Source organism: Athene noctua, chromosome 14, assembly GCF_965140245.1.
Source record: "Athene noctua chromosome 14, bAthNoc1.hap1.1, whole genome shotgun sequence".
In the NCBI taxonomy this organism is placed as follows: domain Eukaryota; kingdom Metazoa; phylum Chordata; class Aves; order Strigiformes; family Strigidae; genus Athene; species Athene noctua.
In genome coordinates, this window is record NC_134050.1 from 2,783,446 (window position 1) to 2,805,605 (window position 22,160).

The window sequence follows — 22,160 nt, forward strand, 5'->3', positions numbered from 1 at the left end:
AACAAAACACTGAAACGCCAAATAGATGGAATTCCGTACTCATCATCTGTGGCTTGGCTTTCTATTCCCAAATGCTGTAATGAAGGACTCACTGATCACAGCAAATTCACTGCAGGGTGAAAATATACAACAAATGGGTTTTGCTCAAATTGTTGTAGAAGAATCCTGGAAGAAAGCAAAGACTGAACGAGCTTTCACTCAAGAATAAAGGAAGACGCAAAAGACTACGTCAGCATTTTTTTTCCTTTTTCTCCAGCTAGCATGCTCCATCAGCTCAAACATATTTTGGATCAGAGCATTTTTGCATTTCCCATCACCTTTCTACAGAATACTCTTCGCCTGATTTCTGGAACAGTTTACTTCGTCACCCAGTTTAGTCATATTATCTATCTCAATGCTGAAAACCATACTTTGGAATATCCTGTTGCATTTTCTGATATCCTCCTTGCAAGCCAGGAAAAACAGCCTGTAGTCAGAGAAAAGATATCAAAGATATGTAAGACTTGAAATGGAAGGCGATTGATGGGATAATTTGAAGGGGACAATGAGGTAACCACACTAACTTATAAACTACTTGGACTAAATAGTTCTATTAATCTGAAATAAAAAGGAATAGGCCTCCTTTTCTGCTAAGCTTCACTTTCAGGTGCATACTGGAGTGTTTTCAGGTAATCTCCAAATAAATGGAGAAGAGTTGCTTAAATGGACAAGAAGAGTAAGCTCTGCACACATTCAAGAGGCACAGGAGAACCACAGGACCGTGACTGCTCACACAAATGGCACGGGATGAAATGGAAACAGAAGAGACATAAGGAAGGAAAGGATAATTTTCCAAACTTCAAATGGTCGAGAATTGTAATAAATAAAAATGCCTAGCACTTCGATGTGCATTGGTTGTAACTAAGAACGTACTGAGAAGGTAAAAAGGTTGGAAAGCAGTGATGTGTTTGTCTAAAAACAAAAAAAAAATAAAATTGAGAGGAATATGAAAAGTAATGTTTGCGAATATTTCAAAACCATTTTAATGTCAGATACTCTCACTATGCTTTCCTAGATAAAATATCTTGAGTTTTTTCATTGAAATACATAGTCTATAGGTTGACCTACTAAACCTAAAATAATGAAAAAAAAAAAATAAAATTAGAAAACACATGATGTGCATAGTAGTAATTACAATCATACTTCTGGAGAGCCCTGTCCATACTCTTTCTTCTAACTAGGGCTGCAGAGAAGTGAGGACGTCTTGCCAGTTTTTTAGAATCTAACAGATTTTAGGACAGAAAGTTAAAGCTACTTTTTCAATTATTTTTTTTCTCCCCAACATCAATATTGCCTTTTTATATATCAGGAAAAGCCAGAATGAACACATTAAAGTATTTGGGAAGACACACTATCTGTACTGGTATTTAATTCTTTATAAAGTCTAAGTGTTTAATAATGGAATATGTGACATCCTGGAGAATAATTTCCATCCTATCTCTGACCCAGGTTTGTATTTATCAGTGTTGGGCTACGTGTACACGGAAGTCCACGTTCCACGGTGTTGCACATGGCCCAATGCTTTCCTGCTTCACAGGAACTACAAAAAAGTGATTAGACACAAGAGTTACCATTCAAATACTTCTCCTCTTGCTTATATTAAGAGCGAGCTGTATGTTTATACTGGACATATTTTTGAAATGTCAGAAACTACCCACAGAGATCTTGATTAACGTGTCACTCCTGTCCAGCTATCCATTTTTAATTCCACTCTTTTTTTTTTTTTTTCCAGAGATCTAAGAAGTATATGGTGAAACAATTCCTTGTTCCGATGCGGTATCCTGGCTTGGAAGTCCTGCCATTTTGAAAAATCAGAGATCCACCTGAAGAATTTGCTCTCTCCTACTCCCCAACCATCCTGACAAACATGGTGTTATACAAAAGAAAGAGACGGGCAGGATAATGCCTTTCCCTGATGGTGAGGAGTCACAGAGGACGTAATGACTGTGAAAAACCAGGCAGCTGTGAAAACAGCAAGTGCCCCGACAATCCTGCCTGGCCTGGATCTCACCACGTTAATGACCATCCAGCTCATGCCACGATGTGGAAGTGACAGCTTCTTCTGCGCCCAGCAGCTGATCCTCCCTCCACCTCCCCAAAGGGTCCCATTTTTCTTCTTGTGACTGACTCTCTAACTCATAGACTGGGACTAATTCATCAGGATTTGTGTTTATTTTCTTGTGGTTGATTATCCTGGGAAGCTCTTACTTAGATTAAAGCGCTTGTTGAATGGAAAGGGCGTTGTCACAATAGGGATGTCTGGATTTTAAATAAAAGCATAATTAACAGAGGAAAAAAAAAAAGGCAAATATTTGGGGGAAGGAAATTCAAGATTTTTCAGGGTATTAGCTCTTGTGGAACTTGATGCATACTATCTTTAGAAGTCTCGCCTTCTTTATCCCCAAATTCTTCTGTCATGGCTTGATTATTTTACAGGTGCTGGATATGCAGATTTGGATACCAGTTGCACTATCTGCGTTTGCTGTATTTTATCCTCCAAACTGCCAAAGGCCAACGATTTGCAGATGAGTTTGAAAGTAAAATTTGATTCTGCTTGAAACACAGCTGAGAGGAAGGGAGCAATGAGCTGTGCTCTTGTTTATACAAGCAAGATAAGAAAAACTACTCTCATTTGACAGCATGCTGCATGCTGATACCATTATACTCGAGGAAGAATGCATTCCCTGCGAGCACTTTAAAGTCAGAATTTCAGATACACAACTTGGTAATACAAACATAAGCAACAGTAAAATGTTTTATTACGTGGTCTGGCACTCATGCTACCAGTATTGCGCTCTCAGCTGGGCAACCATAAAACTAGTTTACAAAGATCACCCAAAACTGTCTCCTGCATGCAACAACTCAAGAGAGTTTTTTGCATGCTGATGCCCTGGATAAGAAATTGAATGGGAGATAATGAAGATGAGGGATAGGAAGAAGGAAAAAAAAAAAAAAACAACACAAAACAACAGTGACAAAGAGTGGGCACATATAGGAACTGAAGAGAGGAATGATAAAAAACGGCGAAGTAGGGCAGGGTATGGTTTCCTCAGCATTATATTGTACTGGAAGATGACAATATGTTAAAGTGTATTAGCTTTTATTGTAATTAACAGAAAGCAATTCAGAAAATTACTTATTGTCATTGTATCCTTCCCCACTTAGGGCTGGCAACTTGTCTCAGCCCCCACTGTAATTTCTGGTATCTGAACTCACATCTGAGGCCAAAGAACTCTCCCTGGGGAGGCACTTTGTGCCCACTGGATCCGCACTGAGAAGTCTCTATTTTCTTGTCCCTAGGCAGAAGAAAAGCTCCCAGTTATATTTCCCTTCTTATCTCTGGTGTCACAAAGCAAAGGCTTTCAGCATCGCTGTCAGATTTAGACACAGACTTCCACACATCATGCCCTCAGTCTATACAGAGCTTGAAACATTACTTAATGAGGTATGGCTGGCCTCAGGAGCCACAGCCTCATTGACCGGCATCGACAGAGAAGAAGAAAAGCCATTTCACTCCGGGATGACTCTGTGAGAGATGCCCGGCCAAGACCTTCGTCTCACACGTTATTACAGGTGACCAGAGTGGAAATGCAAGGGCTCACCGACTGCTCAAGACGTGGGCAAGGATTAGCAGCGTGGCTTGCCTTGCTACAGCCTCTCTGTAAGGAGAGGGGGTGCTGCTGTCTCCCTCTGGAGAGGTGGGAGAGGAGCCGGGGCCGCAGCAGGCAGCAGGGCTGGTGCCCAGGGCTGTGCTGAGCCTCGGCCCGTGCTCCCACCTGTTTGCTTTTCTCTCAGGTTTTCCCTGAAGGGGCTGGGTCTGCCTGCAATGAGCCAACACCGAGCTTCTAAGCGTCCCCTTCGTGACGTGTCCCCACCGCTGTGAATGTCCCTGGGCCAGCCCCGGTAGCTGGGGGTGGTTACTCAGATACCACATTCACCTGGGCTGGCGGCCTGGTGTCCACACCACCATGCACATAGATGAAGAGTCTCACAAGTTTTGGAGGTAATTGTTCCCCTCCTAAGTGTAATTGCCGTAACTAACTTGCTACTGCAACTCGAATAGGGCGAGCAATAAAAATCATTCTACGGAATCGGGAGATAAGACTTTGAAGCGGGCTGAATTTGCCAGCTTTTCACACTTCAGGACTCATAAGTTGGGTCGCTAGTATTCTGCATTTTATAATTGTTGTAAACCACAACACATTCAGGGAGGTGCTTAGGCTCTGCTTATTATGATGCCACTTCGGCACCACTACCACGCCGTATTATACATCAGATATCTAACTAATGATTATGCAAAAAAAGGTTATTCCTGACTTTTAGTCAATTCTTGATTAGTAAGATGGTTGCGTTATGCATAATAATAGACCAAATGTTTATCCTGAGGAGTCATTATCCAATACTTGCACAACTCTAATCTAAATTCTGAGAAGGACTATCCATAACAGCAAAGAGGAAATCAGCACCAGAAGTTAATGGCTATTGAAAATTTTGTCGTCTTCTGAAGTTTAGATCATATTTTTAAAGGGAATCAAAAAGAAGGATGTCACGGCAAAATATGATAAAATATTATTTTAAAATACAAAAGTCTAACACCACCTGTAAAGTGAAGGAACGTTTGTAGGGTAACCCTTGCGCAGCATTTGAAAGCACAAATACTGAGATTTGTTCCTTTGGATGTTACTGAAAGGGAAGGATCACCACACAGAAAAGGTAAGAATTGACTGGAAGAACATCTGGAGGATGTTGCAAAACCATATTCTGTGAAAGAATATGCCTAGAAAGTATCTGAAGTTGTTCATTTTGTGTGAAGTTTCTCAGTGCTGTATTAAACCAGCTATTATGACCAGGGGCAACATACATTAATTAGCTTTGATTTTTGGTATGTAATGTATTCAGTGTATTTGAGAGATGATGGATTGGGACTAGAGCGGGAGATTCTGTCTCCATCTTTCTGTGAACAAAGTACAAACCCACTCTCCTGTCAATGCCAAAGCCTTCCAAGCACCCAGAGCAGTCATTTCCTAGTAATATTGTTCACTTTGATGCAGAAACATCATACGTAAATGTTGCTTTAGAAAAGTAACTGTAATTGGAATGAAAAAATAAATGACTTGCTTCAGAGACCTCGCTGTAGCAGAGCGGAGAAGTGGAGAAAAGTTTCCATTTTAAAGTGCTAATCTGGAGTGAATAGGAAAAAAAAAAAAAAAAAAAAAAGGCAGCAGGGAGAAAGATGCCATCCACACCTACTACATAGCAAACAGTACCAAATCCAAATACTGAAAATTTCAGAGAACGAGGCCATAAATAAAGAATGCCATTACTGTCACCTTGACTGACCACTTGCATTACACCAGCCAAAAAAAAAAAAAAAGCCTAACCCACAATTCCTGTGCAGAGCCTACAACTCTGTCGCAGGGTTAAAATATATCCGAGTGACAGAAAATCCATCTCATGTTCAGGTAAGCTGCCCTGAAGGTTAGTCACACTGTTAAAGCCCTTTCCCATACCTTTAGTGAGAATTGCCTTGTCACAAAGTTCCTTAGCTTCCATGCTACGAGGGATTTCGTGGGGTTTTTTTTCTAGATTAAAGAGGGATCAGCTATCAGAAATCTTTTCACTATTTAAGCTGTGCTCACCTCCTAACCTTTTTTTTTTTTTTTTCCAGGGGGGGGAGGAGATAAACTGAATAGCTTAAGTCCTAAGCTGCTTAAGAGTTTCTAAGCCTCTTACAGAAGGGGATGTTTTCTGAAAACTGAACGCTTTCGCAGCTTTTTTCTGACTAACCTCCAAATTTTCCACGTACTTTCTGAAATACAGACAAACCAGACACACCGTTCCATTAACTGCTTCCCTTATACTCTTTACAGAGGAAACAGGACTATGCCGTCTCTACAGTCTTAGTAGACAAATTGCCCTGCTTCTCCAAGGACTTAATTTGACTCTCAGCTAATGGTGTGACCCTTTATACAGGGTTCTCATCTTTAGTCACTTCTTGTAAGTCTCACTTGTTTGGGCTTGGATAATTAGTATGAACTTTGGGCCAAGCACAGATAAGCTATGCAGGAACCAGCTCCCCCAAGACCCCCCACTCCCCTCAAAAGGCTACCAGTAAATTTGAGTTTTTGTTCTCTTTTCTGCTAAGTGCCAGAGAGCCCAGAGTTAGGATCCTGGGAATCTAGTTTGCTGTCTCACTTGATAAAACAACCATGGTTATACTACCGTCAGGATCATGATGCTATCATAGAGTGTTTCATATAAGCATTTCAAAGAATTAGTCCTCTAAGAGATTTCTGCTGGTAGACTGAGGATTTGCTGTATTGACACGGTGAATTGTCACAGTGCGTGACACAGGATGCTAAAACATGCCAAATAGTACAACATATATTTGAGCAAACATTGAATAAACATCGTTGTTCAATAAAGGCACAAACTCCACGGGACAATCCTTCTGCTGTAACAGTGACACAAAGCATGTAAAAAATTAAGAGATGCTAAAGGGAAAACCAGGGGAAAATATTAAAAACTCATCTATCAAAATATTTTTAGATTATTGCTTTACAAGCGTGAATAATTATATGAGACAAAGAGTTTAGAGTAGCCCATCAGCCAACCCTCAACACAAGGCTATTGAGATGTCCTGTTCCCTACTTACTTACACATTTAGAGGTTGCCAGGCAGGCCACTGTGCTTTTGCCTTGATGACTGTTAAAACCTCATCGCTCTGTGAAAACAGACAAAACAAGAAGGTGATTGGCACAATTTTACAAAATGAGAGTAATATGATTTACAGAAAAAAAATAAGAGTAACTGGATCAAACTGCCTCCAAATCCTGATTGTGAGAAATATGCTTTGTCCTTTCTGTTATCTGGGCACCTCGTGTCCTCACAGGGTTCAGAGGTATCAAGGAGCATCCCTGAAGGCAGGAGGCAAGAGCAGCTAACAAAGGCAAACCTTGGGCACAGTCTTTCTCTTCTGCAGGAACTGAAGTGAGCTTAAAACACCAGCAGCAGTGCAAAGACCATGTTATTTTGTAATAAATATTAGTAAGCTGTATTAAGTGGCAATAAGTTGTATTACGTTGTACTAAGTTGTAGCGGCCAAAATAATTCACACCAGTGTTGTTCTTTCTTTCTGCAGAGCGGGGGCTGTTTATTTTCCTTAAATACTTGTTTTCTTCTTACATTAATGCATACTCATACAATAACACATATACTCTCATTCAAGCTCTTACTTCATAATAAGCAAATCAGCAACAACCAGACAGCCATCAACCCTCCTTCCCACAAACAGTTCCATCCACCTTAGCACAGCCAGGCAGTTTCTTATCTCTCTTCCAAGGCCTGTTTCTCCTCAAAATATTTCTCCTTCTCTGGGCCTGCGCAGAGCTGACTTACCTTTCTTCCAAGGCTGGTTTCTCCTCAAAGCCTTGCTGCTTCTCTGAGGCAGTGCAGGACTGACCAGCCCTTCTCTGAGCCTGAGCAGGACGGAGCTCCCGAGCAGAGCCCACCAGCCCATGGGGGTTTGGCTCTTCGGCACTGAATCTCCCACAGCTGTGCAGGGCTGACAGCAATGCCCACCTGCCTCTTATCATCTACCAGTAACACACTGCATCTCCCACAGCTGTGCAGGGCTCACACTCCCGCGTGATTTTTGCTTCGTGAGCTGAAGGGAAAGCTTTCAGTGGTGCACAGTGATGACAGGTGTAATTAAGGAGAAGATACCTGCATTGGGGAAATACCCCTAAACCAATATGACCAAGCTGAGTTTGTTCTGGTAACACTGTCACAGAAAGGCAACTCTGCTGTATCCTGGGCTGTTACTCCACACATAGTAATTTATTTGCCAACAGCAGTTTATTGGCAAAATGTGTATCTCGGGCTGTTGAATTTGTGATGCTCTGACGATCCTTGTGGCCAGAGGAATTTACCAGGTTAAAAAAAGCAAGGACAGAAAAATTGATTTTAATACGTTACAGATCTACGGGCCAAGAGGCAGACAAAAACTAGAGGCTGCTGCTCTAGGCAATCTAACACAGCCTGTGAGCATGTATGATATATTATTTATTATTCTCATATACGTAAGGATGTAGAGTCCATGGTGGATGCAGGTAGAGGCGTTGATAGCACTTCCTCTTTGCTCTCCGTTTACGCACGTGAAAATTGTAACTTTAAAATATAACAGACGCTGGTGGAAGCCCACACAGCATCAAAACATTGTACAAAGGTTATTTACTACTCTGGATGAATTCCTGCATCAGCAGTTTTAAACTTTATATTGGTACAATAAACCCAGGACAAAGGCAGGAGAACATGAACAAGGCTCCGATGCCCAAAAGACATCTATCACACTTTTTTTAGAAGCGTTTTCCCCACGTCCCTTTGGAATCCACCCCGGTAATTTGCCTAGAGTAACATAAAGTTCACAACTCGCTCACATGATTTTCTACTGTCTTCTAAAAATATTTCCCAATTAGACTAAGAAACCCACCTCATACATTACCAGTAATTGGCACTTCCAACAGAGCTGACCTTTCAGTTGGTGAGAATAGTGCCAATTCCTGCTTGATAGCAATAGTTCTCAGACTAGCTCTAGTCCATATACACCCTGTTTAAAGAAAACTATTTTTACTCCTTGTTTCTACCACTCTTAGTATTTTCTGACTGCCTCTATTTACCAAAGCAAGGTAATTACAGTGCTGATGGGCCCTCTCTGCACCACACAAGGTTTTCAGCCTCAGGAATACATATGTGAGATAATCTCTCCCTCAACCCAAGTGGATGGATAAGCTACTTCTTAACAATTCTTTTGATAAATACAGATGCTTGGCCAAAGCCTATACCATATCAACAGCAGACTATTCCAGCCAAGGGCAGGCCCTGGGCGAGCAGCAGCAGGCTGAGCTGCCCACACAACCCTCTCCCCGCTGCCCCGCTGGGCAGAACCGAGCAGAGATACGCTCTGCGCAGGAGATATGCATCACATCAAGAGTCACCTATGGCAACCTTCTTCCCACCTCCATGTCTTCAAAAGTGGAAGGCACAGCTTTCCCCTCAAAGTGACTTAAAAGGAAATTCATTAAATGAAAAAAAAAAAAAAAAAGTCTGAAGTTAAAAGTCATTAATTGTCTTTCTCTGCCAATGGAAATTGCCTTAATTTTTAATTTTTCTTGTTTCAACATCCTAAGACTCTCCAGCCAGGCATATCTTCATTTACTTGCCTTGAGAACACATTTGCATTCAAAATTATTAACTGTGTATTGTACATCCTAAAGAAAGTTCATTATGAACATAGACGGTTACATTTATTAAAATAATACACTGCTTATCTAATAGGAGCCAGCAATTATGTCAGTTACATCCAAATCACTCATGTCTGAAAGCATTTTAACACGTGCTATTCAAATTAAAAATGGATACCAAGAATGGATGAGCTATGATTAATAGCTTAGCAGTGAGTGCAGAGGGAAGGGAATGGTGCATTCAGAAATCCCCAGATTTTGAAGGGAGGTGAAAACTGAGATGCAAGAGCTGAATTCATGGCAACTTCCTGAATAGAAGATGCAAAATCCAGCATTCTGTTGGGCCTGGAATAAAAATACCTGGGTTTAGTATCTAGAGCCCCTTGACAGTTACATGGGATTAAGCTAGGACTTGAATTAAATCATTGTTCTTCCAGACTGATATTGTAATTGTGCAGTCGTGTCTATCATGCAGATTTGTAATCTCTCTAGGTTTTTTTTTTTTTTTAAAAAAAAGTAACAGCTACACTGCTACTAATGCCAGTGTATATTTACCCTACATGCACTGATAGACAGACAGATACCCAAGTAGGTATTTTTTACACTAAAGAGTATTCCTTGGACAAGTGTTTATGTCAAGAAGATGAAATCCTGGGAAACAACAGAGTAAACTCTGCTTGCTGGCTCCTTGGGTCTGTGAGGCTGTTGCCGTGTGAGCTCTGGCTGCCAGGCTTTGTGTCAGCTGGGGCACCCACCTCCACCCACCGCTGGAGGTGCCACCAGCCTGCACCTCCCCAGCCTCCCGCTCGGGCTGTGACCTTCCTCTGCCCCCAGCCTCTCCAGCTGACCTCCACGTTGTTAAGGGAAGGTGATAAACTCAAACAGCCTTGTGAACAACCTACAGATAGAGAGCAATCTAGAGAAAAGATACAGGGTTTGGATTTGCTGGCCAAACTCGAACTCATTAGCTATAATTTATTGGCAGATGGTAGAAGCTGAGAGGATACGAAATGCCCGAAGAGAAACTCACGAATTAGTAATATACAACTAGTTGATATAACCCAACTGCCTTGAATAACCCAAATGCACAGCTTTACAGTAGAGGCATAAAGCACATCCATCCAGTTAATTTTTCATCATTTCCATATGACTTGCTGTATTACATTTGTACCCATTTTTCTCTCCTCTTCATATTCCCAAACTTTTGCTTGGATTTTTTAGGCAAACAAACTCCCAATTTCACATCAAAATATTGCAAAAAGGACTATTATATTTCCCTATTGTGTGTTGCAAGTTGCCTTGCCATCATTTATGTATTTGGCTGGGAAGCGATGATTCCCAAGTAATGAAACTGTTAGTTTCTGAAAAAGAAAACAAGATCATTTGCAAAATGATGAAATGTCAAAATGTTACAAGGTCAGAACAAGTTAAAGGGCAGGGCACCAATGATCTTGCTTGGAGCTGCTAAAAATCCCTTAGGTCAAGTCAGATACACACCTCTTCCAAGAATAATAGGAAAAGAAAAAAAAAAAAAAAAAAAGGGAAGAAAATTGTCAAACCTGTGTTATGCCTCTGTGCATGTGGAAGCTGCTGAGGAGTGAATCTGGGACTGCCCGTCAGTTGTTAGAGATATGCAGGAGGGAAGTTGCTCCCCTCTTTCCCTCTCCCATTTAAGGGGGTTTCCTCCTTGAGTACAAATCACAGAGTTGACACTTAGGGAAGCTGCAGTTGAGTTTTTGCTCAGGTTTTTGAGCATATCGGTATCACGCAGCAGAGCACACGTATGAACTTCTCCTTGCGAGGGGAGCGACCGCCGTGGGCAGGCAGCCTCTCCCGGGAGCATGGCGCCCCGCTCCTCGCCAGCCTGCCTGCGCCACAGTCCCTGTGCCCCCTCGGCTGTGAGAGCTTCCTACTGTTGATGCAGCACCTCTGCTACTCCTCTAAGTAGGAAGTAATGATTTAATAATCAAATTTGTATAAGCTCCCAGGAGTCTTCGTGGTAAATCCCTCTGAAAAGTGTGGTTAGTCATAATCACTTACACAACTTGGTATAAAATCATTGCAGAGCCTACTGGAGCCTCTTCTTCAATTGTAGTTATTAGTTCAGTTATAGGGTTTTGGTTTCCAGTTGAAAGAGAATGACCCCTTCTCTACGCCGTTAAATGTTGCTCAAAAAGCCTGGTGGAGCCGCAGTAGTTTCTAGATTGACTTCAGGACTTTTGGGATTGTGGCCTAAATTAAAACATGCAAAAGTAGCAAACAATTATCCTTTTCTCAATGTCCGCTTTCTACGTTTGCGTTTCAAGCTGGAGGTGGGTGGTCGACTCAATAGTGCTTCCCTGTGGAAGTCCTATCCTCCAAGAAGTCCCGACAGCACGATTTTTAAAAATTGGCCGCGTCGTTCTAACACAGACAGTCTTTCCTACATTCTGAAGTTGGTAAAAACTTACGTCCATTCGTTCCTGCAATGTACAAATGAAGGCGCACGCAGAATAAAGTTATTATTAAATGGCAACAAATAGAACCCCACGGTATGAAACCACTGCTAAATTAGACTGTTCGGCTGTCCACTTTACCAAAGATTAAAAACATTTCCTCATCTTCAAGAACAGAAAGTGGGACACAGCTCAAAAAAGCAGCACTGAAAATAGAATTTGCTTGGAAGTCTTTCTCAATCAAGGGGATTTCAAACAACTTGTTTAAAGGGTAACATCCATTAAAACGTAATGAAAGCTTTCAGCAAAAGTTTTTAAGTATCATCTGAATACCTTTGGAATAAAAGAGAGATTAGTAGGATCTGGAAGGCCATGTAAACTATTTCATGTGCTCCTGCTGCTTTTTGGTAAGCAACATTATAAGTATCCTTTCTGTACTGGAGGTTATTTTTCTGAGTAAATTTATTACTATTTTTATTTTATGTGTGCCAAGTAACATCAGAAAATGTTACTGTGCAGATCACTTAGCACTTCATAATAATGATTTGATTCAGTTCAGCTAAACAAATGACAGTGTGTGTATTATCCGACCTCAAAATCACAGTCAGATTCAATGGACTGTGGGAATGAAAAACACCTGTTTAGAGACAGAACTTAATTTCACTCATTTCACACCACCACTGCTTGGCATTCGTTCATTTGTTTGAGAACAGAGAACACTTAATTCCTTCCACAACACTCATCCTCGTAATATCTGAATGCCTTTCTATCCACAGCGGACTCATTTTCACAAGATTCTTAGAAAGTCGAAAAAGCAACATTATCCTCAATTCACAGGTGATGAATAGAATGTCTTCTGGAAACAAACCTACATAACTGAGTTTTAAGATAGCATCTCCGCTGCAGGATTATCCCTTTCCCTCAAAAAATGATTTGTTATTCAAAGAGAAAGAGATAAGGGGAGAATGAAAAAGTGTAATGGACGGTATATCTTCTGCGGGGAATCAAATGCTATGAAAATGGGAATGATATAGTGCTTTGGAGGGAGAGCTGGGTGCTCTTAAAAGCCTATCAGTCTTCTATGATTAGTATAAATAGACCTTATTCCATCCCCACCCTATGCAGACACACAGAAATCACTTTAGGATGTGAAAAGTGTGTGTTCAGCATCCCTAAGATGTCTTCAGCTCACGCAAATAGTTTCAGGCTATCGGAAAGTCTTCAAAACCTCGAATTTTGGCTCTTTGTTGCTACCTACCCTGTATAGTTAGATGTCTTGTTACAGAGCAGCGTTAGGAGGAAACATTTAAGAGATGATACAAACATCTGCTTGCATGCCCTGAGCAGCCAGGTAGCCTACCCAAGGAAGCCTGAAGACACAGCACTGAAGACAAGAGGATGCTATCGCTCTTCCTCTGTGGGCTCAGGTACCTCGCCCATTGCTGAAAGGCCGTGCTTACCTCGGCCTGACAGCGTGAAGATCGCTTCTGAAAGCGCACCCCTTTCTTCTAAACTAGGAATGGGGACAGGCTTTGCTATGATGCTCTGCCAGTGTTTATACCTTTGCATAGGTACAATTTTCTATCAAGGGCTTTACATTTACAGCCGTCTTACAACTGTCCCCACGGCCGAGTGAAAGACTATTTAGACAGACATTGCTATCTGGGCTACTGATGAAACTACAGCCTGAAAAAAAGCTTCAGTTTTGGGGCCAGAGTGCAAGACTCATGATGACTAGGCTACTCGCTGAAGAAGGAAGAGTTCTGAGCTCTGGACTATGATTTTTTTTTTATCTAATAACCACTTAATACTATAAAGATGTTATCGGGCAAGAGGGAAATGACTGTAATTTTAAGCACATGTATTTAAATTCTACAGAAGTTAGGAGTGAGGAGGACCTTCTCTGATGCCGTAGGATTGCTATCATTCAGTAGCACAGCTTTCAGTAGAATTGCTTGATACTCATATATGAAGAATTTTACTGCAGCAATAGATGTGCCAGAAGGCACATTACAAGACCAGAGGGAAAAAAAAAAAAAAAGGCACTATTTTACCCCAATACAAATGCACACTTGCTCTCCAGGTTGACAGAAAAATAAAGACCCATCTTGTCTTTAAAGCATTAACACAAAATACCTGGCTAATTAATGCTCAACACATTATGGACTTCCACAGATATTAGCTGAAATATGGCATGTTTTCTCCCGGCTGATAATATTTGTAGACATTTTGTCTACCTCAGTTTTACAGATGTATTTGAATGAAAAGGGGACACTGATATAGGCACGTTACTGAAAGCTGTAGAAACTTTAAAAGAAAAAGGAAGTAGCTGCCTACTTGATGATGGTATTTCTGGGATAAAAGCAGCTTCATACAGCTTTGTTTGCTCTGGAGTTCATCTTCATGCAAATATACACGTTGGCTTTACAGTAAGTGTGAATGTGACCTCCTGTAATGCACTCTGGATGGGCATGTTTGATATAATATTTTTCTTGAGATGCAGTCAAGGCGGTTGCTGAAGTTGCCCTGAGCCTCAGTGCTGAGATGCAATTCTTTTTAACATACAGAGATTTCTTTATGAAAAAGGCACAGACGCTGTTATTTCCCAGTTCATAAAAAAAGAACATTTTTGAAAAGGTTAAGCTTTTAGTCACAAATTACCTCACCTGGAAGGAAAAAAAGGCCCATAATTAAAGACAAAGACCATTTGATGACAACTAAATTCTGTCTAATTCTATGGCTGACTTAGATTCAGGCAGATTATACCTAAAGCCAGTAGCACCAATAGGCGGCTTCAGTCCGTGGAATTATACCAGGATTGTGTGCCTGCGTTCCTTTGACTTCTCTATGTTTATGATAGTGATTTTGTGGCAGCTAATAAACCCACACGTATCATAAGATACATAAACACGCCTGAATGGAATTCATTATCTGATCATAGTACATACAAATTCAATATTTCCCTGTAAAAACAGCAATTTCTTTAATTAAAAAGTCGTATTTGTTTTCTTCAAGAATAGCTAAAGACATTTCAGGGAATATAACATCTGTATTTTTCACCAAATATGAAAGTCTGTGGGAATTTCCAGGCTTTTAATTAATTATCCCCTCAATTACATAAGCACAATTTTGGGGTTGAGAGAGATAAAGAAATACTGTTGGGGTGCACCTAAAGAAAAATGGAAGGGAAGATGAGAATGGAAATCCAGTCCTGGATTGTTACCGTCTGAACAGGTCCCGTTTCAGGAGAGCAAGTAATGCAGAGCTTCAGGAGTCCCAGTTTAACCCTCTGCTGTACAGGAAAGCTTTCCTGAATGGGATACTTAGCAACTTGGTATTCACTTTTACAAAGAAAAACCTCTCCGTTAGATAATCGGGTGGAGAATTTTCCCAAAATGTGGATATTGTTGATAACTTCCAGAGAATATGGAAATACGTGTTTAAGCTACAATTTCCGGATGGTAACTGCATAGATGATCGCTGGCAATGCATATTTAAAAAAAAAAAAAACCAAAAACAAACAAAACCACAACCACAAGGGAATTATCGGAATTATAATTCTTGATTTTGTTAAAATTGACTAAGATGGGATGCAAACCCGGGTATGTTCATTGGTAGTACATATCCCAAAAGCACTGACCCGCTTTGCATTAACAACCTGCTGCGTCACCCGTCCCACAGGGTTTTCTTTCAATGAAGTGGTTGTTTCAGGAGGGGAACGTAGGCTGAAATTAATAACAGAACTGTTGCTAATGGCAACCCTGAAAATCATATGCTCTATTTCATTTCCGTTAAGGTGCAGTTACATAATCTAGGGTGTCCCAGTGAAGCCATAATTCATTGTTGCATAGTACAGAGCTCAGCGCTCTGTGCTGATGACCCTAGGTGTGCTCTGAGTTCTCATTTTCTGTGGCTGAGCAGATGCTGTAGGAAAAGGGTCTCCCCTGTTAATCTACTTCTTGATTGCATGTTGATTTTCTACTGCATGTTTTGCTTCATTCTACATAACGTGCTTTGCTGTCTTTAGAACTGCAGAAACATTTTTGGATCCTAAATTACTAAAAAAAAAACCCCAAGGAAAGATCTTTTCACTACACTTAGGAACGTCTGCTTTTCACAGTAGGGGATTAAACCAGGTTTTGAAGCTGATAAGCTTTGATAAGTGGTGTAACTCCCACCCTCTGCGTAATAGGTTTATCCAATACATACCCTTTTATCCTCCTTCTGCCTTACTTTCCCAATTTCATCAATCCTTAGACTAAACTAGCCTTTAAACTAATTTCTATAAAGCTACTGTTATTCTAAACTCAGGAATGGTTTGGAAGCAGTGAGCACACCAGGAAACGGGGTAGGGAGAATGGGGGGGGACAAAAACCAATCCAACACACCAAGACATTCTGCAATACAATAAAGCAGATGTACGCAACTGAGTGGCAACAGGCAAGCAGCAAGACAAAAACTGCGTTCACTGGAGATAATGATAAAAGTGTTTTAAAGCACTCGGGTCACTCATCAGATTCATATTCGAGGCACTACAGCATTTTTTTGCTCCGATTCCTTCAAATAGTTTCAAAACAGGGATGAAAGCACTGAGTCAGGTTCTCGGGCATGCTATGAATGAGTTTCAACTGCTTAAATATCAGTAGGAAACCTCAGGAGAAGGCTGGGTCTGCCCTGAGAAACAGCCCAGAGAACGGGGACAGAGAAAAACTCTGTCTTCTGTCACTTCAGCAGTGAGGCTCCAGCTATCATGATCGTTCATTCTGCGGCTTCTCTCAGACATCAGCCAAATGTAGTAGTTTGAACAGAGGATGAAACAATTATTTGGATAATAGCAAGTGATTTTAAATAAGACCAGCAAAATAGCTCAGGATGTGAGCTTTCCTGACCCTTGAGAGCATTTTGACAAATCAATGTGGTTTGATTTTTTTTTTTCCCATTCAGACTGTACAATATAAATATTCTAAATGTGCTTTAACTGCTGCGCAGACGCAATCACAACAACTTAATTTCCCTGCAGTAAAGATACTGTGTGTAAGGCACCCTGTACTATTCCTCAAAAAGAATCCCAAACCAAAAAACCCCACCAAAAAAACTCAGCCAAAAATGTAGCCTTTAAACAAATTAAGAAATTGAGGTTCCTATCGTGAATCGTATTTTCTGTACGCTGGAAGTGAGTGCTCTTTTAGAGGAATTCATTTCACATTTCTTCCTCCCCCCGTACACTTCCAGCCGTTCCCGTGACAAACAGGTTGCTGCCCTTACGGACCATTTCTCCGGCACTGCATACTCTCATGGTTTATGCTTTGACATTAATCTGTCTCAGAACTTAATGATCAAAACACACATGTCTCAGATTTTGAACAGTCATCTCAATCTCTGACAGGACTTACAGGAGCTGGGTTTTAAGAGGAATGTCAGAGATTTCTTCACGGAACGGAGATGTTGCCATTTATCCCATGGGGCTGCCTTAACATCTCCTTTTCTTGTCACTCCCTTCCCTTTGAAAAACAACTCAGTCTGCACTGTGGGACTATTTCCATAGTCCTCAACGGGTAGTGGCTCCCGTCTGACATCCCTGATTCTGCTTGTGGACTTTAATTTTGCCTCGTCTTTGCTTCTCACCCCTCTCAGTCAGGACGCGGCCAGACGAGGAGACCGGCTGCACCACCCATCCTGAGGGCAGGATTCGCTTTTAGGGGAGTGCACAGCTTCGTGTTTTCTCAGACGAGGAACTCTCCTCTCCAGTTCCCCAGTGTGGGTTTGTGTACATTTAGAAAGGTCTTGTTTAGGTAGGTATTACACGGAGGCAAATTCAGAAACAGAGACTGACCCAGAAAAGTTTCCTTGCTGCTTCTTAGAAATTTCAGGGGCCTGAGCTAGGTAACATTGTCCCCCATCTTTGATGGTTTGCTCTGGCTCTCCAGCAGTTAGATATCTGGGAAATGGTACTATGATGTTGGTTTGTTTGGTTTTTTTGTTGTGGTTTTTTGTTTTTTTTTTTTTTTTTTTTTTTCCCCCTGTAAGCTATTTAGCACTAACTGTTCCCTCAGAACATCGTGGGAGGTCGGATGAAGGTTATCTCCCTACCTGGTGCCCACAGTACTTGTTGCTCAAAGAGCCTCAGGTATTTTTAGATCAGTTAATGTGGCTATACTTTACATGCACCACTGAGCAGAATTAATGCTAAAAGAGGAATTGTACAAGACTTACAGCTTTAAAAACAGTAGGAGATGCTATTAGAGTGACATCTGCAATTGATATAATTAACATACCGGTGAAGAGCTGTTAATTCCACTGTAGAAAGTACTGGTTTGGTTTCTAGTTGCTTACTTAGAACAGCGAAAACAGAACAGAGAAATAAGAATTAAACCCTGTAGCCACAGTGCTGCATGTCATCCTACAGTAATCGGAGAGAAATGGGTGACGTTTCTGTAATAAGCCAGACACGAAGAAATGTGTTTGACTTAAGGAACGTCTCTAAAGTACTCTGGAAAATCCCTAGGACATCAAACTGCTGAGTGTAGCATTCATGTAGTTATTTTATGGTCAGAATAGTTCTAAATTAAGGGACATAAACAGAGGCTTGCACTCTAAAAGAAGGCATTCACCATATTGCACTGTACTCAACATGCCGCAATATTAATTCTACAACTAAGAAAACAGCCAGAAACAATCAGTGCAGGGAGGTCAGGATAAAGGTAAGTATTTTCATTTTAGCTGTAAAATACCGCTAACTGGCAGGGACACACCTTAAAGCTTTCTACCCAATCGTACTGCTAAAAACGCTTACTGTCATGTCCATGCCCTGCTATTTCCCACGGCCGTTTTTAAAATATATGTACACGGACCTATTTATATGCTTATCTCTAAATCCGATGTGCTGGAGTCAGATTTAAACTTTAGACTTTAGCTGTTAGTCGTGTTATCATGAAATGACACGATGCATTATTATGCCATGAAACAGGCGTTTTGAATATTCCATGACATGTTCAGAGCCAAAACCAGCACACATCTCATTCCAGTAGTAAAGCACGTACTTCCATTGTGATCACCTCGTTTCTATTCCTTTAGGCATCTATAATAACGTAATCAGAATTGTACAGCATTAGAATTATGCTCAGTTCTTTTAAATCAGGGATACTGTGTACGGATATTTATTTTTTTCTCTCCCTCGAGTCCCCTCTTCCACCAGACTCCTGGGGTGGGATTTCCAGAACACTGAGCACAAACATCGTACAAAAGCAGCAGGCCAGACCGACCTTCACTGAAATCCTAACTCCAGGTCTTAAAGTAACTTTATTTAAATCATTTACTTTCCCTTAAAATAAAATTAAGTTGTTTTCCCGTTACTAATCTCTAAAGAGATTAGAACCGCTCCATTATTGCAGGGCAAACTTCCAAAGTGGTTAATAGTCAGAGCATGAAGCACGGTAAATGCCATGTCTCATTACAAAGCCAGTGCTTGGCCTCTCTTCACTGGAGGAACTTTAAAGATACGTCATCCTTTGGCTAATCGGGGTGAACGTTTTTAGGGTTCATGTTTCTAATGCAAAAGCATGCAAAATTCACAGGGTCGTTCCATCTTGTCTTCTGACACTGCAATTGTACACTGACAGAAACATGGAAATGTTTACTTACAACAGAATTCCCGAGTTGTTGCATGACAGTAACCACTGAAAGACTGTTAAATATACAATTCCTGAGGCATTCTCTAAAGTCTGATGAGCTAGTTAACAGCACTTTGTATTTTCATGGCACCTTGACTCCAGGAATTTAAAAATGCTTTTAAACAATAATTAAGTGCTAGAGCTGTCCTGTAAATTGTGTGCACCGTCATACAGACACAGAAACTACGGCAAAGTCAGCAGACCGAATAAAACACTTACAGCTCAGGAAAATTTTTTCTAAGCATGTTTACTGACTTCCAGCACTACGATGATACAGCAACATGCCTTGCAAGAAATAGGACTGACAATCATAGCTCCACTGGTCTTATCTATAGCTCTAACGAAGTGACACCTGCTAATCCACAAGTAAAGGTGGGGACGCCAAGATTTCTCTACAACACTGAACGACTTGATGATCCACCTTCTGATTAAATCTAAAGTAATTACATACTAACGTGGCACCATCTACAGCCTGGACTGTCAATTTGAATTTGTGGTTAAAATATTACTTAATTCAGCAAGCACAATGAAGCTCTCTGAAATACATTAACTACATTAACTTTGTATTAACTATCAAACAGATAATCTATGGCCCACACCACATCTTGCACAAACCCAAAACCCACATAAAAGCACCCTAAAAGGCACGTTATAAACCAGACCCTTAGCAGGAGTGCAGTTGGCTTTTGAAGAACAAATGTGTGTCTTTCTAATATACACCTGACTATAATGGGTTTATAAATGAGAACACTTGTCCAAGGAAGACAGATGAGAATTTTAAACAATCCTTTTCCCCCAATATCATCTACAAAGCTGGAAGCTTATTATATCTCATCCTGTTCTGGAATCACTGCATTATAAATCTATGCTTGGAAAAAAAAAAAAAAAAAAAAAAAATCAACCCTCAAAAAAATTCTATTTTTTTGAAATCTACTAGTTCAGCCTCATCTGTCTCTACCCCAGTCAGAAACCAAGTGACCTTTTGCCACGTCAGCCAGTCGTGACAATTGTAATGTCAAAACTAAGTTTTCTGTGCACCAGCGGACTTTGTCCAATGCTGCTTGGCTGGGCCAAAACCCAAACAAATCGTAACATTTCGTGGGAACTATACAAATGAAATAAAAAAGAAAATATACGATGCCCTAGAAAGAAATCACACAGTCAAGAAAAAGGGAAATCCAATCTCCAATAAGATATATTCTGATGGTCTACCAAGTATTTACAAAGCCTTGGAACTCAGATCCAGTACTCTCTGCTTATGAACAGTTCCTGCTGTCTTACATGGTCTTTCTCCTCCCCAACACCCAGCCGTCTAATTAATTAAACATAGTTAAAGTTCAAGCTTTAGAATTAGCTTAAGTTTTGAGCATTATCTCTTCCTGAAAAACCTTCCTCTCTTTCAAACATTCGTGAAAACACCGGGATCAAAACCCAGCACTCCTGAGCTGAGGCTTAATGCTGTTAACAACCCAGCTTCAATGTCTCCAAAATGTTCTGCTCATCGTAGAGATGAAAACAACCCTCTTTCTAAAACAAAGATCTGAAAAGGTCTCAATTGCTCGTAGGCTTACATGTTAACAGTTATTCATTTTCTGAGTCAGAGTTGCTCTACACAACAGGCAAGAACATTTGCAAGTGCAGCTATTATTCACAAATAATGTTAGTTTACTTCTCAAATAACTGAATTACACAGAAGTTACAACGCTTGAAGGAAGGTACTACTTACTATAAGTGTGGCCAGGTGAATCTGAATTTAACTTTTTAACCTTTATCTCCCTCTCCCCGATCAGGAATACAGCCCTGATTGTATCAGCCCTTCTGGGAGACTGTTCTCTTAATCACTACTTCCTACGGCTCCACAAGAACTTACAAAAAGCCTTAAACATTCACAGTTTCTTTTTTCTGCTTTCAGGCCTACATTTCTACTGCTTTGTTCTGCATATTTTTTCTACAATAAATCATCCAGCATTATTGGTCCCGTGTGGCTGCATGCCTTTCATTTTTGTGAAGTAAAATCCAGCCATCTTATTGACCGCAGCTGCTTTTAAATACACTTTTGGTGTCAGCGGTGATTTACTTTTTAATTACATTATTTCAGATGAGTGGTCCTATTGTTTTCTTAACAGCTGCTTTAAAGGTAGTGCTCAAATAAATGAAACCTCAGCATCTGAGCAAGGAAAACCAAGTTAATTCACAATTCCTTAACGAAAGAATTTCCTACAATAACGTTCTCAGTGAAAATATCACCACACTTCCCAAATCTTTTACATTTCAGTGTGATGATTAAGGGAGTCATTTCCTTGTCTTATCTTCTGTGTGAGCATTCTTGGGAAATTCTTCCTAAAAAGACCAGCAGGGACAGTACAGAGATAAGATTATTTCTGTCTCTCTTCCAAAAGCCCGAGAGACTGTTTTACCCGTTTTCTGTTTCAGCTGCAAAGACAATTTTTGAATCCAATGCTCACCAAAATTAAAGACTGGGGATTTGGTCTTAGTAGAAGGTCCATTTTTGTCCTGTGATATGTGTATGTAATTTCTCTTGTCTGCAGGGGCACATTTATGCTGTATCTGGGGCAAAATCGAGTGTATAGGTAAGCTGCTATTTCTCCAGGGAGAGATTATAATCAGTACAAACAAAACCATCACAATCCATTGCAAAAATGTACTCTCTGCAGTGGAAATGGGAAACAAGAAAACATTTGTGAATGTGGAAGGTACAGGTTTATCCATGTTCTGATGACTTGATTTTAACCAATATTTCTTGAAAAAATGTC

At 40.6% G+C, this 22,160-nt stretch overlaps 1 protein-coding gene across 1 annotated transcript in view; it reads right to left on the reverse strand.

The window, feature by feature from the left end:
* SPON1 (spondin 1) overlaps positions 1–22,160 on the reverse strand; it is a 188,325-nt gene that overhangs the window by 27,939 nt on the left and 138,226 nt on the right. Inside the window, exon 7 of the mRNA XM_074918292.1 lies at positions 6,699–6,763. Within this exon, the coding sequence (XP_074774393.1) occupies positions 6,699–6,763 (65 nt within the window). The remainder of the gene's footprint in view (positions 1–6,698; positions 6,764–22,160) is intronic.